Genomic DNA, 17143 nt, shown 5'->3' on the forward strand with positions numbered 1-17143 from the left:
TAAAACATCGTTCAGACTTAAATATAAATAAAACAGAAATAATGTAAGTTATTTATTCTTTCTCTGTGGACCGGTACCAAATGGCCCATGGACTGGTACCGGTCCGCGGCCCGGGGGTTGGGGACCACTGGCATAAAGGATGCTTTGACATCTAGCCCGGCCCGCGTCCCCGAGTCACCTCCTAGTGCTCTCCTGGGTCACTCACTGTGCTTCCCTTTCTCTGCTCAGGGACACGAGTATTCCTGCCTGAGGACAGCTGCCTGGGCTGCTCCTCCGCGGAAACATCCTGCCACCCACTCCCTGAGACGCTGACCAGCCGTCTTTCACTTCACCCTGTCTGTTTTCCTTTGTGACTTTGTCACCATCTAACATTCTGATTTGATTAGTTGCTTATTTATTGCTTGTGGCTCCTTCCATGTGATAAATGCCCTGGGAACCTTGTCTGGCATTAACCAGTGGGTTCTCTAGCAACTAGGACAATGCCCAGCACGTAACAATATGCATAAACGTCGTGAAAGGGACAGTTATGCTTATCTGCTAATCTTATGGTTCTTCAAAAGCTATTGAGATGGACACTAAGAGGCTCACGCAGATGGGAAACCTGCATGTTTGCCAATGTTCAGCGTGTGAACACTGATCCACTGTAGACACAACTGAGTTCTGAAACAGATCCCGTCTAGACAGATGGCTCAGGCTTTGGTTCTCTTTACATGGGCTTACAGGGCAAGGAGACTTTGTCAGCCTGTGGAGACAAAGCCAAACCACACAAAGTTGGACGCTATGGGCCGCTGTGTGAATGCTGCCGAGGGCTACCTTTCCTATGGAGCACCAATCACTGCGTGAGCGCACACGTGCACCTCTTCATGGAGGCAAACAAGGGGATTTATTTACCAAACAGAGATCTTACATTAAAGGGAGCTGTCTTGGCAGCATTTAAATGACCTCATCTTCTTCTGGAACCAAAAATAAAATTTTACAACAGCATGTTTGCCTGAAATGTGAGAAGACACATCACCCAACTAGAACTTCACTGCAGTCAACGCTCTCTGGCTCTAGCTGCAAACCTATTCTGAGACTGTTTGCTGATCCCTTCTTATTTAGAACGATCAGTAAGAGAAGAAGAAGCGTGTGATCCTAATGTCAAAGTTGCAGTCCTTTAGTCATCAGACCAAAATGCTCAGCTTATAGGTGAGAACATGGAAGGTCAGAGAAAGGAGGTGGCAGGCCCAAGGCCCCAGAGTTGGAGGGGAGAGCTCGGGCAGGGACTCAGCGTCCTTCTCTCAGGCCTGCTGCTCTTGGGTGCCTTTATTAATAGTTACAGAGCACCCACAGGTGCAAGGCACCAACTAAGGGCAGAAAGACAAGTAAGGTCCTTGCCCTTAAATGGTATTTGGAACATGTGGGATTCGTGCATTGGGGAACATAGCAGGGGTACAGCAGGAGCCCAGACAGGACAGGCCTGAAGAGGGGCAGGTGACAGGGAGTTACGGAAGCCTCCTCGAAAGAGTGTCATGGAGCTTGTTCTCCTAGGAAAGGTAGACGCTAAGCTCACCGGGGAGGGGAGAAGACGGGATGGTATAGAACAGCATTTGCAAAGGCTCAGAGGCAAGAGTGAGTGTGGCCTTTTGCAAAAAACCAAAAGACAAATAGACAAAAAAACTATAACTCGGCCCAAATCAGGGAGGCAGAAATTGGAGGAATAAGATAATGCTGAGCCTCATGTACCACTCATGCCAAGCTATTCAAATATTGCCCTGAAGACAAAGTGGACCCGACAAGAGGGTTTAAGCCGCAGTGCGGGTGGGTATGCTGGTGCGTGTGTGATGAGAGACACCCTTTGGAAAGGTCTCTCTGGTGGCAGTGGGGACAGCGGATGATGCGATGAGAGTGGGACAGGGTGACGGGTCGGAGACCCTGTGACTGCCCGGATGGGACAGGAGAGCAGCCCGGCCCCGAACTAAAGCTGTGAGCGTTGGGGAAGGAGAAGCAGGGTGAGCAGGTAGACCGTAAAAGGAACAGTTGTCAGGACTTGGTGACTGACTGGACCTGGTGTAAGACACGATATAAGACAGAAGGCAGCATTTCAGTTGACTCCAGGATGCCAACTGTCCCCAACTTGGGATAAAGGCATTTCCCAGGACATGGGACTGTCAGCACAAAACCAGGGGAAGTTCTGGGCAAGGCAGAACGAGTGGGCACCAGCTGACTCTCGGGTTTCTGGTCTGGGCGGCCCGTGGGTGGGCCAGTGCTGCACTGAGCGCCATGGGAATTGTCCTGCGGGCAGGTGGTACAAACTCGGGCTCGGGAGAGAGGCGAGGTCACAGACACGGACTTAGGAGACACCACCATGTAGGAGGACGCAAGTTCACTCAGGGACCATGGGGGCTTCCTAGAAGAGGACTGTCCTGATGCTGCTTTTGCCTGTTGCAAACAGCAGGGACCACCTGGGAGATGCCCTGAGTGTCAATCTCCTGTTTCCCATCCATTCCTGCAGATTCAGACCTTCCCGAGGTCTCTGCGAAAGGCCGAGGGAAGTGATCTGGCACCGTATGGAGCAGAGTGCAAGTACTGGGTGAGACCACAAAGGGCCCCATAGGCACATGCACCAGCCGTGAATAAACTCGGCTGCCTGGCAAAGGGCAGGATGTTTTGCTTTGTAATGTGACCGCCTTTGGTTGAATTCATTTTTATCATGCGGCATTTCACAAATACAGACACGTCTAAACAGGCTGGCAAAAACGGTCACCTTGGATGAGTAATGACCTCTAGACAGGAGTAAGGAATGCTGAACGCATTTCTAAAACTGCTTATCTATGTCCTAGGAGATTCTTACATGTTAGAGGTTGGACCCACCATTGGTGATTTCAAAAATTATTCTGGTTGCCTACTTATCATTATGTGCTAATATTTTATGAAACCATCCTGGGTTTTTTTTTAAAAGAAGATATTTGTTAAGGAAATGTTTTCCTATAGCTCTGTTAAGGGAGAACAGAATATAAAAAAACACGTAACAAATAACAGTCTGTGAGAAAGAAGCACCTGAAAAATAAGAATGGTTTGAACAATCCTCGTAAGCCTTTTCTGTAATTTATGAAGTCTTTGTAGGTACAGGAAATCATTAATACAGCAGCAATGAACAATGCTGACATGTTTAAGCTCTCATTACTGAAATGGAATGGAACCCCACCTGCCCCACCCTCCAGGCTTAAGAAATAAATAGCAAAATTTCCTTTTTCTGAAGCACGGCCTTAGGCTTATCCTGGAGTAAAAATGAAAATCCACTCAGCCCCCCCAACCCAAGGACCTAAATAACTTTCCATGAGGATCTACTGGCTTCAGTTTGGGTACCACCTGGAGGTAGAGGGAAGAAGCTATTTCTTGCCAACTCTATCCATTTTGGATAAATGCATCTAGTGATGATACTTCTGGGGTTGAAAAAGGTGCAGATATATTCATGTCTAAGATGCGTGGCCCATTCTGACTTTGCAAGACCAAAAGCCAATAATCAGTCTATAGATTATAGACAGAGATAGAGAATGCAGATTCCAGATGGAACATCTCTTTCTACAGGCATGTGGACTTTAATAGAACAAGGTTTGGTTTTCATGGACATTTGACCATGAGCGCAAAAATCAGGTACTCTGATATGTGTAGTCTTCAGAGTCTAATCCAGAAATTCAATTTTATGTTATTGCCTTTCATTAAAATGAGCAGAAGATGGTGCTTTCTTAAAAGTTTGGTGGTATTTTATTTCTTTTTTTTTTTTTAAATCATTCCAAATTATTTCTACTTGTCCTACAACAGGGGAAAGCCTGTTCTGTAAGTTGTGAGAGTCAACCTTAAGTCTTCAAAATGATTAAGGATATCGATATTCCCCCTCCCCTTTTTTTCCACCTCAATCTTTCTGCATATTTACAATCTAATCATTAGGGGGACAAATCATGTCAGGATATAGTACCATTGATAAGGAACACTCTATAATGCAGTCATCCACAGATTTTCAAAAGTTCATGTTACGCAATTTTGCTTTTACAAATGACCTACAGTAGACCTGTTTTCACTAACTGCTTTTGCTTTACGTTAGTGTTATTTTGGGGTGCAAAATATTTTCCATATCAATTAATAGTAATTGTTTCTTTGCTTCAGGAAATTTTGGCTTATAAAATGTTTATAAAAACATTCTGCTTTTAGATTGAGGGGAGGGGCTGTATTTTTATGGGCCTTAATTTGGAGGGAGCATTATAATATTTTCCTTGCTCTTAATCCCTTTTTGGGGGAGGATAACTTGGTAGAAAAATCATTGCTAGAGACATTAATTTTCCTTCTGTTTACACATCCCATCTACAAATATATCTCCTCTGTGTTAGGCTTTATGATAATCATCTAGCTCCTCAGATGAAGGAACATGGTCCTTTTAGAGGGGGTTATTTTGATTGTTCTTAACCCCCTCTATCCACTGTGGTGGCGCAGTGGATAAAGCATCGACCTGGAATGCTGAGGTCGCCAGTTCAAAACCCTGGGCTTGCCCAGTCAAGGCACATATGGGAGTTGATGCTTCCTGCTCCTCCCCCCTTTTCTCTCTCTCTCTCTCTCTCTCTCTCTCTTTTTTCTCTCTCTCTCCCCTTCTTTCTCTCTCCTCTAAAATGAATGAATAAATAAAAATAATTTTAAAAAAAGAAATTACATTAATTCACAGGGCTCCACTTCCCAGCAAAGCTGAACTGGACTCTTCCCTCTGTGCCCATTTTCCACCTTCCCAAATTTCTCCTTCATCCCGAGGGGCAACGACACCAATTGGGAACCACTTAGGAAGTTATTGCTTCATTAAGAACCCACAGGAGTATCTACCAAGAGGATTCTTGGAAAGAGCATGCTTATCCTAAAGAAATGCAAACTAACGAGAGAGTGCTGGTTACCATGGGGGAGACATACCCAGTGCCATTCAGAACATGCCACATCTGCTTTGCCTTTAGATAATAGTGAGACCAGTCCTGACCATCACAGCTGGATAGCACCGTATCAGAGATCTTTGTGGAGTTTCTAAACTTTGCTGGAATTCAGCAACGTAATGACACGATCCTGTGAAAATGTCACGGGGTTTGAAGTGTTAAAAATAAAAGCAGATGCTTCCCTGCATGTTGGGACATCCTTCCTGTGTAATACCAAGGCCTGGATGTTTATGCTATCAACTGCCACCAGGAATTCTTGGCCGTGCGGTGGCAATTCCCCCGGTGACAGCAGTGATAAATAATGATGCAGTTCGAGTACTTCATCTGGGTTTCATATGGCTCAAATCATACCACAGAAGGCTTGAATTTTCCACTTAGGATCACTCGACTCGCTCTTTATTTAAGTAGGATAAAATGACTTGGATTTTTTGGTTGTTATTGCTAGGTCCTCTGATCATTTATCTTAATAAATGTGTTGGCTTCTAAATGCAAGGCCATCTTAGACATATTTTCTAAACTTTAAAAGCAATTTCAAACAATATTACTTATAAAATTCAGTTTCTATAATCAAAGTAAACCTTACCCGTGCGAGGCAGTCACTGGATTGGGAGTCTGTCTTCCCAGATTTTGAGAAGGGGCGTTTGTCATTGCTCATGGGCACAGGAGCATCTGTCTTTGGAATTCTATGCTCTGTCCCTCTGTCCACTTCTGACCTATCTAGATGGGGTCCAGCCACCTCCTTGAGAGAATCTGGGCCATTTTCTAGCTCAAAGGCATGACCATTTCCAAGTTCAGGGTCTGGGCCATTGTCCAGCTCAGAGATGGGGTCATGGTCCAACTCACAGCCAGGGCTGCTCTTGGGTTCTTCAGTGGTCTTGTGGGCAGAAGGCCTGGAAATGACTCCAAACTTTCTTGTTCTTTTCCCCTTTTTCACAGTTCGGTCACCCAGCTCCAGGGTTGGTGTTTCTCCGGGTTCAGAGTTGTTGCTACTGTTGCCATTATAAGGAGAATGGACTTTGTGCTTGAAGCGACGCAGCATGATCAGGTAGATGAAGCCGCCATTCCAGCACTGCTCGGCCAGGTAACTGCAACACACAGAGTGCGTGGTTAAAACCCTCCAAACATCTCTCCTGAACGATACCATGGGTTGGCGCATTCAATGGCCCACATGGGACCCATGTCATTAAAAACCTGGCCAACAGATTGAGGAATTGAGTTCCCTAAAGGGACTTAATGCTCATTTCGTTCTTTCAATCTATATAATGTGGATGCTAAAAATGACTCCGAAATAAGCCAGAAAAACCAAATGAACTAGAAATTACTAATGACAGTACCTTAGGATAGATAATCAGAGAAGGATTTTCCTATTAACAGAGCCAATCCTAACATACCATTAAAAAAAAAAAAGTCCTCCACTCATCAATTTCTTGCCTTGGAATTATTCTAGCCTCCCATTCATACAGTGCTAATGTGATAACACTGCCAGTCCCCGGGGTAGAGAATGGGTAAAGGAGACTGGAGGAAATGTAACGTTCTGCCCTTAGGATCAAGACCTCAACTGCCCAACAGCAGGGACCTCTGCCCACCGCAGATGGAGTGAGAAGGCACCAACTTGAGGACGCAGCTGGCCATAAGCACGCGTGTCCTGTACCAGAATGGGCTCATCTCTTGGTAATGGTTCTAGTTGGGTGGTTCACACGCACATGGAGTGTCATTTCCAGTCTGGACATCTTGTTTAGAGGAACACTGACAAAGTAGAAAACACGCGCACACACACAGGGTGACCAGGACCAAAAAGTCTGTGGAAACTGTGAGAATGAGGAATAGTGGGAGAAAGGAGGGACCCTTAGCTTAAAGAAAACATGAGGTGGGCTCCATTGTTTTCCACAGATTTGGGGGCTGCCAAACACTTAGAAGCAGGAAATAATATAAACAAGATAATGCATGTGAAGCCTTGACACAATACTATTCCAGATATTAAAGAATAACAAAAAAACAGAACATCACATAAGATGAATAATTAGTGGTGATCAGACCAGATAATTAAAGCTTCAGCAAAGAAAACACTGGCTCAAAGTCAGGAAACCAGGTTGGGCTAGACCCTCCACCCATGCCACCCAAGATAAGGAAGCACGAACCCCAGACGAACCCAGGGACATGCCCTCAGCACTGGAACCTTGCCACATTCCATACACATCACCAGTTCTCAAGCAGACAATGTCAACAACCAACTCCTTAAGAAGTCAGACCTGCTTCTGCTCTTCATGTGCCCACCAAGAGAAAGCCTTCATCTTGAATAAGTGAAAAACAGAACTTTCCCAAGTATACCAAGCTAGCTAGCTTTGCTCCCTCCAGTCCTGGAAACCAGACCTGAGAGCTGGGGCAGTCAGCGAATGAGAAGGGGGCCAGGTCATAAGGAGAGGTGAGGTGACCAGCTGCGTTTAAAACGCACTAAGTTCTGGGCCAAAGGCATATACTTTCCATACCTAAAACAGTGACAGGGACAGTCTAAGGGAAGAAGAGAATAATTTTAAATTTGCCATGGAGTAAAGTGAACAAAACAGAAGGTCCTTTAAATAGTAAGCAAAGCTAATAAAAACTCTTTCTGACCCTAGGCTATAAACTACGATAAGGAACTTAACACACAAAACCTGGGTAGATAAAAGATACTATACAAGACTCAGGCTGTTCTCTGAAAAACAGCGGATGAAGAGGTGTAAAGACCAGTCCACTGGAGTATAGAAAAATCAAAGTTAAACCTGGTTTTCAGTATAATTTTTCTATCATGTTTAGATTTTATTTCCTTAGATTATTGGGATTTTTTTATTCATACTAGAAAAATTTGTGTAAACAGGTATAAAATTCTAACAGCAGTTAGCCAGGTTATAAGGGCTTCTTTGAGCAAATCACTACCATGAATTCAATGACTGTACTCAGATGCTCAGATGTTATAGAAAACAGTGTGCAGTAGTTAAAACAGGACCAGGTTGAGAATCAGACCCAAAGTTCTGCCTTTGGCTCAACTGTAAAACAATGGTAATTTTTCCATATTTTCATCAACTGATGAATAAACTGTGGTATATCCATATAATGGAATAATATTTGACAATAATAAAGGAAGAAAGAAGTAGTCCTGGCCAGATAGCTCGGTTGTTTAGGACATAGTCCCGAAGCACAGAGGTTGCTGGTTCAATCCCCGTCAGGGAACATACAAGAGCAGATCGATGTTCCTGTCTCTCCCCCTTACCCTCTTCTCTCTCGCTAAAATCTATCTATCTATCTATCTATCTATCTATCTATCTATCTATCTATCTATATTTTTTAAAGAAGTATATTCTATAACTTAGGTGAGATTTGAAACATTATGCTAAGTGAAAGATGCCAGACCACCTATATGATTCTACTTTTGGGCCATGCTCAGACCAGGCAAACCCATACAGATGGAAAGTATATGAGTGTTTGCCAGGAATGTAGGGGTGGGAAAATTGGGACTGACTCCTAATAGGTACTGGGTTTTTGGGGGGTGATGGAAATGTTCTGGAATTAGATAGTGATGAAGACTATACAACAGTGAATATACCCACTTTGAAATGGTGAATTTTATGTTAGGTAAATTATGTCTCAACTTAAAAAGAACAATAGCAAATAAAAGAATACTGGCTACGTTTTGAGTGGTTTGTCCCTAAGAACTGCTTGCTGAAGAAGAAACAAAGGCTCATAAATATGTATTCACTCGCCCCAGTTCCCATAACCGTGAGGAGAGTGAGGACTGTCTGATTCCCAAGCCCATGCCCTGTTTGCTGTACAATTCTGCGTCTTCAACTGTAATTTTCCAAGCATGCAGTTTCCTCATCTATAAAATGGGGCATTAAAATGGTCATCTAAGCTGCTTTCACATTCCAATAATTGTGCACCCTCCTTTTCCATTCCCAGGAAGAGGTCTGGGGGTGAGAGAGGCAAGCCATCCCAACAAGCCTGATCCAGTGCCAACGACCAAAGATCACCTGAAAAAACAGAAACATTCCTTTTATGTCCAAGTTGTCCTAGGCCTCTTGGACATTTCCCAAAAATCTGAAAAAGATTTCACCTGGAGAGGAATGTCCTTTAAAATTGTTTTTGGGACTCTACCTTTTGTGCTAAAACTCTGAACAACTTAATGGGTTTTACGCAGGGACCCCCTTTTCAGTACCCAAGAGGCTGGCCCGTTGATTCAGAACAGAAGCTCCTGAGTATCTTCCCCATTTCTACTCTCAGGGTAGCTCCAAGAACACTGGAAAGTTCCATGACTGAAAGCACTTTATTCCTTATGCAGAATCCACACTAAGCAAAATTACAAAGCATGAGGAGCTTATCTTTAGTCTGGCACCATCTCCCTGTCCTCTCCTGGCTTCCGAACAATAAATAAGACCCTGACACCTGCAGGGAACTGTATGACAGGCTATTTTATTCCTTCCTGGACCTAGAATTTGCTAAGGTCATCCCAAAGACAAAGTATAATGAATGAATTATGTACACTCTAGAAAGTTGGTGAGAAAGAGACTTTTAAGCAGAGGGTAATTTTCTTTCAATTCTTCAAATTAACTTAAATGTAACGCACTCACATTCCCTAGCCATTGGTATTGAAACGACTTTCCTAACTTTTCCAGCACTATCCTGGCTAATTCATACTTCCAAATCCTTTTGGTTAGTGGTCCCCAACCCTCTGTTACATCCGTCTAAGACTCACTCTTGACACTTGTCTTGGTCATGTGATACATTTATCCGTCCCACCCTAAAGGCCGGTCCATGAAAATATTTTCTGACATTAAACCGGTCCATGGCCCAAAAAAGGTTGGGGACCACTGCCTTTGGTTGTGCAGGATTCTTATTCACCATTAGAATCTGTAAGCTTCAAAGTCAACAAGAAACGAAATGCAATCGCATGACTTAGAAAAAGCAAAGGTCTCCTGTTCATGATCAATGCTTAAAATTAGAAGCTTTTCTACCATATGAATTCTTTGGTTTCTTCCCCAAATTTGAACCTGTCCTCTGGCCTGTAAAATGATTAATTCAATTAAAATGTATTTGATTTTGACTATCCCAGTATGACCTTAATAGAAATGAGGAAAGACTAGCATATCCAGAAGTGAGGTTCTGAATTCTTGCTTAGAACCCTTCCCGTGAAGTGTGTGTGGTTAAGTCACTTGGCATTTGCAGGAATCTTTCTGGAACAGATCCTTCCTCCTTCCTTTCCCCTCAAAAAGTGCTTTATGCAAAGAAAGTTTTGAGTACCTCCTGTTTCTAGATGCTCTGTCATAATTCTGGAGTCTGGGCTCTCTAGGGGTTGGCAGGAGAGGCTGGGTGCTTTGAAAAGCTGAAGTCTGCAGTTTGAAGAACAAGAAAATTGGGAGGAAGGAGATGAGAGGACAAAGACAGGGAGGTATTGGAAAGCCAAAAACATGCATTATTCATCCATGCTCTGATTCCATCAAAGAGGACTTGAGGGAGCTATAAAACTTTGATGTCCTAGACTGTTTTGCCAAAGCTCTTGGAAGGCATTCTCCAGGTGCCTTTGAAAATCATCTTGGGCATTCAGCCTTTGGTTACTGATGCCTGGCACACAGTGTGAACCCACAAAGGGGTGCCACCAAGCGGAACCGGGAGTGTGTATCTGTGTGTAACCGAGAGTAACTTGGATCTCCAGCACTGGGCATGGGCCTGCACTACAATGCCGCGAAACATTATGAAACCCAGAGACCACAGGAAAGAAGTCTGGAACTTAGACTTTTTAGCAAAGCAGACCTTTTTCCATGTGTGTCAGGCTCCCAGGACACTAAACATGACTGCAAGATGTTTATAAACACCTATCATGACAGCCTGAGTTTTATGGAATGGGACCAGTTGCTAACAGCTACCTGGTCTAAAACAGAGGATAAATGGATATAGATTTTTCTTGCCCATGATCTTCTCTTGCCTAAGAAATAATAGGAGGCTGAAAAGCTGCTTGTGGACCTTTGAAAACCTGCTAAACCTAAGAATCCAGAAGGCTGTCTGAGGTTGTGTGTGAATCTGTTGGTTCCCAGAGAACAATGAGTAGAGAAGAAGAGTTAAATATATACAGATCAATTTCCCAGTGAAGTCTCGGCTGGGAAACAGGGGAAGGCACGTATGGACAGCTCTATGAGGGGACAGGAGGATGGTAACAGGTATTCCCTGGAGTCCTTCAGTAGCCAGGTTCCCCAAGGGCAGTCTCTTGCAGGCGCTGCCTTCCAACTGCATTGAATTTTGAATATGTTCCTCCCAGATTCCACAGCCCTCCCTAGAAAGAGCTAAACGTGCTCTGGGAGACTCTGAAAGTGGAAATTTCTGGCTAAGAGTGAACGACAGCCTTGGTGCTCTCATAAAGCCTTTTCTGAAAACAAATCAATCCACTCCTTGCTAGTACACTGAAGGAGAGTGTCAGCCCTCATTAGATGGAGGGGCGTGGGGCTCAGGCTCCAATGAGGCTTTGAGACTAGTTCAGAGTCAAGGCTCAGAGTAGAAATACACTAGGACACTGTATTCCAGCTGCTGCCTGCGTGGGGGGTGCTCCTGGGGAAGCCAACTTTTACTTCTCACCTCCGCTATTCAGCACGAACGCTGGGGGTCAGCAACCCCTCCCTCCACTCACTCCTTCATCTGGAGTCCGGAGTCGAGAATATAAATAAATCAATGTTTTCTTTATTACAAAATGTGTATTTATTATTTTTTATCATAAAATTAGAATGGGGGAATACAACTTGAGAGTGAAAAATCAGGGTAATAATCATTTGAGGCGTTTTGCTCTCTGACCTATAATACAGTCTTAGCCATTCAAATCCAACCCAAATTATCAGCTACCAACTCTTGTTACCACCCCCACATGGCAGTGAAATTTAAATCCCACCCATCTACACACCAGCACAGAGGTCCACACTACCCTCAGGGAGTTGGTAAATAATGCTGATACTTTGGCTACTGCTATTTCCATGAATAATAAACTGTCTTTGCATCTCTGATCCAAAAGTCTCCTGCCTTCTGCAGCCATCCATGACACGGTGGCAGGCTAAGTTGTTAGCTTACTAGTACAGTAAAATCATACTTCCAGACATGTATAGCAGGACAATACCCAGAATAACTCAGTTTATAATTGGTCTTGTTCCCCTACATCACACGCATAAAAAGGGCTCACTAGTCACTTAAAAATAATTATCAATATGCATCCTAAATCAAACCAACACTGAAAGTCCACCTTTAAGGCAGAATCAAACAGGGGTGGAATTACACAGAGAGGATTAAGAAAGAAAGCGGGTGTGCTACCCTGTGACTCCACAAACACCGATTGAATTAATCAGTGTGTCAGGCTGGACAGCAGCAGCTACCCCTGTGTCTGTCAGCATTCCGTGTGCATCTCGTTGTCCCATCCCTGCTCCGTTCCGGCTTCTGCAACCACGGACTGTGCTCTCTATTCTGTGCTGAAGCTGAGCGCTCTCTCTCTCTCTCTCTCTCTCTGCTTCCTGCTAGGAGCTTCTTGATGTGAAGGGGTGGAGGTGGGCACCCACTGAAGAAAAACAATGGCTAAAAAGCAGCTAACTCATATGATCAATGGAAAAAATTTCCATGCAACGAGGTATCACCGACTTTCACATTTATCTTAAACGTCCACATCTCAAACTAACAAGACTGATTTAAATTCACAACTCTCACAGCAAAGAATCCCCTCACTGGGATGCACTGCGCATTTGCAACCCCAGTAACAGGAAGGAGGCCGCAGTGTGGCCTTTCTATCCTATAGCAGCAAGGTTTACAGACCGTTTCATTTTTTCTCGAAGGTTCTCATGTGCCTCATTTCCGCATGAATTCGATAAAAGCTTTCTTTAAAGCACCCACATGCTGCCCGACCAGGCGGTGGCTCAGTGGATAGAGTGTCGGAATGGGACGCGGAAGACCCAGGTTCGAGACCCCAAGGTCCCAAGCTTGAGCAGAGGCTCATCTGGTTTGAGCAAGGCTCACCAGCTTGAGCCCAAGGTTGCTGGCTTGAGCAAGGGGTCACTCAGTCTGCTGTAGCTCCCCAGGCATGGCACATATGAGAAAACAATCAATGAACAACTAAGATGCTGCAACAAAGAATTGATGTTTCTCATCTCTCTCCCTTCCTGGCTGTCTATCCCTATCTATCCCTCTGTCTGACTCTGTCTGTCACAAAAAACAAAACAAAACAAAAAAAACCCACCCACATGCCTTTTGGAAATAGAAATTCAGAAGCTACATTGACTAAAAATGTCTGATCAGTACCTTAGGAGGTACTGGCCTGCAAAAGAGCACCTCTAGGCTTCTCTTTGCAAACGATTGCATTTGTTTATTAAATTACTATGAGTGAAGCAGTGGTGTGTTTTTGTTTTTTGTGTTTTTTTTTGTAATTATATGAAACCAACCTTCAGAATCAAATCAGAACTCCAGCCACATGGGTTTGCTAACTGCCCCTGATGGTATTGGTCACTTCTTCCCAAGGGAGCAAAGGGGGGCTGGTGAAGTCAGCTTCTTCTGTGTGTGAGTGAGTCGTCTCATCTCGCCAGGGAAGCGATGAGCAGCAGACACTGTCCCTGGGAACTCGTTTCACTTTATTTTTCTCATGACATAATGCTCTTTTTTGGTTTATAAAATTACTACTTGCTCATTACTGATTCATTCATTCATTCATTCAACAAATAGTTATTGAATGCCTACTATATGCCGAATCCTGTTTTAGGCATTTAGGGGTACAGCTGTGAACAAAAGGATTCCTGTCTTTGTGGCGCTTACAATCTAGCAGGAGAGACAGACGATAAATAACAGACTTATTAAAATATGCAGCTAGCCTGACCAGGCGGTGGCACAGTGGATAGAGTGTCGGACTGGGATGCAGAGGACCCAGGTTTGAGACCCCGAGGTTGCCAGCTTGAGCGCGGGCTCATCTGGTTTGAGCAAAAAGCCCACCAGCTTGAACCCAAGGTGGCGTGCTCCAACAAGGGGTTACTCGGTCTGCTGAAGGCCCGTGGTCAAGGCACGTATGAGAAAGCAATCAATGAACAACTACGGTGTTGCAATGTGCAATGAAAAACTAATGATTGATGCTTCTCATCTCTCTCTCCATTCCTGTCTGTCTGTCCCTGTCTAACCCTCTCTCAGACTCACTCTCTGTCTCTGTAAAAAATAAAAAATTAAAATATGCATCCAGCCTGACCTGTGGTGGCACAGTGGATAAAACATTGACCTGGAGCGCTGAGGTCGCTGGTTTGAAACCCTGAGCTTGCCTGGTCAAGGCACATACGAGAAGCAACTATGGGTTGATGTTTCCTGCTCCCCTCCACCTTTCTTGCTCTCGCTTTATCTTCTTTCTAAAAAAGTCAATATAAAAAATCTTTTTTAAAAAGGCATCCAACTCTATAGTATGTTAGAAGGTAAGACGTGCTATGGAAAAGAAAAAACCTTGCACAGGAGAAGGAGGACTGAGCATGCCAGGAACTGGCAGAGCCAGCCGGACTGTGGAACGCCGTGTGCAGGCTGCATCCCTGGGAACATGGAGCAGACACGGATGATGAAAGAGTGGCCATGAAGCTGCCTGGAGGACCACTCCAGACAGAGGGAAAAGCCAGAGCAAAAGTGGTATATACTAGAAGTGTGTCTGGTGTGCTTGGGGAATAGGAAGGAGGCCTTTGTGGCTGGAGAGGAGTGAAGCGAGAAGGGGATTAACAGGGGATGAGGCAGGAGAGGTAACGGAGACACATTCATGCCAGGCATCGTCAGCTGCTGGGAAAACTTGTGCAAAATGGGAACTGTTTTATGAGCAGGGGAGCATGTGATATGTTCTGAAACAATTCCTGTGTTTCTGTGTCGAGAACAGGCAAGGGGAGATGGAGGGAGACCAGAGAGATGATCATCTTCAGAAATTCCAGGGAGAGACAGTTCCTTGTAGAGTAGCCGTGGAGATGGTTAGAAATGGCCTGACTGTGATCAGTTCTGAAGGGAGAGTCACCGGCTCTTGCTTTTGGATCAGAAACAGGGTGAGAGAGAGAGAAGTCAGGATGGTGCTAAGTGTTTGGATGCAGCAAGTGGAAAGATGGGCTTCCCATGGGGCCAGTAGAGCAGCCTTTTGGGGTTTGGGTCTCTTTGATGGATTCTGAATGCAGAGATCTATTCTGGACATTTCATATAAATGGGATCATACAACATGTGGTCTTTTTTGTGACAGAGACAGAGAGAGGGACAGCTTGGGACAGAGAGACAGGAAGGGAGAGATGAGAAGCATCAATTCTTCATTGTGGCACTTAGTTGTTCATTGATTGCTTTCTCATATGTGCCTTGACCAGGGGTTTACAGCAAACTGAGTGACACCTTACTCAAGTCAGCGACCTTGGGCTCAAGCTGGTGACCTCGGGGTCTCAAACCTGGGTTCTCTGCATCCCAGTTTGATGCTCTATCCACTGTGCCACCACCTGGTCAGGCTCCTGTCTTCTTTTAAAAAAATTTTTTTGCCTGACTGGTGGTGGAGCATTGGATAGAGCACTGACCTAGGATGCTGAATTCCCAAGTTTAAAATCCTGAGGTCACCAGCTTGACTGTGGGCCATCCAGCTTGAAAGTGGGGTTGCTGGCTTAAGTGTGGGATCATAGACATGATTCCATGGTAGTTGGCTTGAGCAAGGGGTCACTGGCTCAGCTTGAGCCCCCGCCCAGGTCAAGGCACGTATGAGAGGCAATCAATGAACAACTAAAAGTGACACAATTATGAGTTGATGCTTCTTATCTCTTTCTTTCTTTCTCTCACTAAGAAAAAACAAGTATTGAATTTATTGGAGTGACAATGGTTAACAAAATTACATAGGTTTCAAGTGTACAATTCTATAATACACTGTCTTGCCTCTTACAAGGAACTTCTTTTTGGTTGGTCTTTACTCATCAGACTTTAACTCCTCTGCATCCTCTCTGTCATTTACTCCCTACAAAATCTTGATTCATGCAACATGTTCTTTTGATATCTTTCTCAGATCACACCCAGTTATCCGGGGGAACTACTCCTCATGGCCCTGCTAGCATCTCGTCCATCCCTTCTCCTTAATTATCCCGGCCAATCCCCACCATTCCTTCCGGTTTAGGTTGTGGACACCCAGGTAGCCCCTTGACCATCGAAGTTCCTCATGTGACCTCACTAGGCATTCTTTCCCAGCTGGTCTCCTCAATTCTTCCCACTGTTCCAGTATCATCTTAAACCAACTCTGCTTCAAAAGGAAGGCTTTCCTCATTAACTCTAACTATGCAAAGGTTCTAAATACCATGTTAAGGGAACAGTGTATATGCTACTCTGTAGTATATACTACTATATATTCATGTCACTGTGCACTCATATCACCTGCATTTCTTTTTTTAAATTTTCTTCATGTTATTTCTATCTAGGATGGAATACCAGGGTCTACTGGACCCAAAGTCTCTTTTGCACTTTGCCTGGTTGGGTGCTAATGAAGCTCCACTCCTCCCCTATGTCCTAGCCAAAGACAATTCACACGGCGGAGGTCTTTGCTATGACTTGCCTCTGAAGCTGAAAAGAGGCCAGGTCACAGAAAGCCAGGTCACCCACTGCCCTGGCTGACAGCCCCCCGCCCAGCCCTGCCGGGTCCCTTTCTGACCCTTCTGATGGCGGTACCCGCGCTTTCCCACGGATGGTGTTGCCCTTGGGCTCTCCTTGGAAGAGGCTACTGTGAACACTCAAGGATAATGGAAGGCAGACCATGTCCCAAAGATTATGCTGAATTTATTTCCTGACCTCAACGTCACCAAGCCCTGAAAAATGTGTCTGTCAAAAATGACCCGTATTGCCCCTGCCACATCTCCCTGATTTCTCCACAGTGAAAGCTCCGAAAAATAACACACACACACTCTCCCTTTCTGCTCCCATTTCTCCCAAACCAGCGAAATCTGAGAGTTCACAACCAGCCGGCACCGCACCATTCAAAAGCAGGCCACCCTCACCCCCCTTCCCCGGATGTGACGATAAAGGGAGACTCGGGTGAGTCTGTGTCTCTCAGGACGCACAGAATGCTGCTCACACACTCAAGCATCGACGCAACGTCTGTACCCTCCGGTTCCCTCCCCTTTCAAGTGGCTCCAGCTCCGTCTTGAAACAATTTCCCCAGCTCGTTTCAACCCTTCAGCGGTCTGTCT

The 17143-nt window shown here is 44.8% G+C and overlaps 1 protein-coding gene across 8 annotated transcripts in view; it reads right to left on the minus strand.

Moving 5' to 3' along the window:
- PDZD2 (PDZ domain containing 2) overlaps positions 1-17143 on the minus strand; it is a 342143-nt gene that overhangs the window by 80648 nt on the left and 244352 nt on the right. For 7 of the 8 annotated variants that reach the window (XM_066373870.1, XM_066373861.1, XM_066373853.1 and 4 more), the window contains one exon: positions 5533-6034. In XM_066373870.1, the coding sequence (XP_066229967.1) occupies positions 5533-6034 (502 nt within the window). Of the gene's footprint in view, positions 1-5532; positions 6035-17143 lie in introns of those variants that run through there. The other variant, XM_066373905.1, reaches the window with a different exon arrangement.

Source organism: Saccopteryx leptura, chromosome 1 (genome assembly GCF_036850995.1).
Source record: "Saccopteryx leptura isolate mSacLep1 chromosome 1, mSacLep1_pri_phased_curated, whole genome shotgun sequence".
NCBI classification, from domain to species: Eukaryota; Metazoa; Chordata; class Mammalia; order Chiroptera; family Emballonuridae; genus Saccopteryx; species Saccopteryx leptura.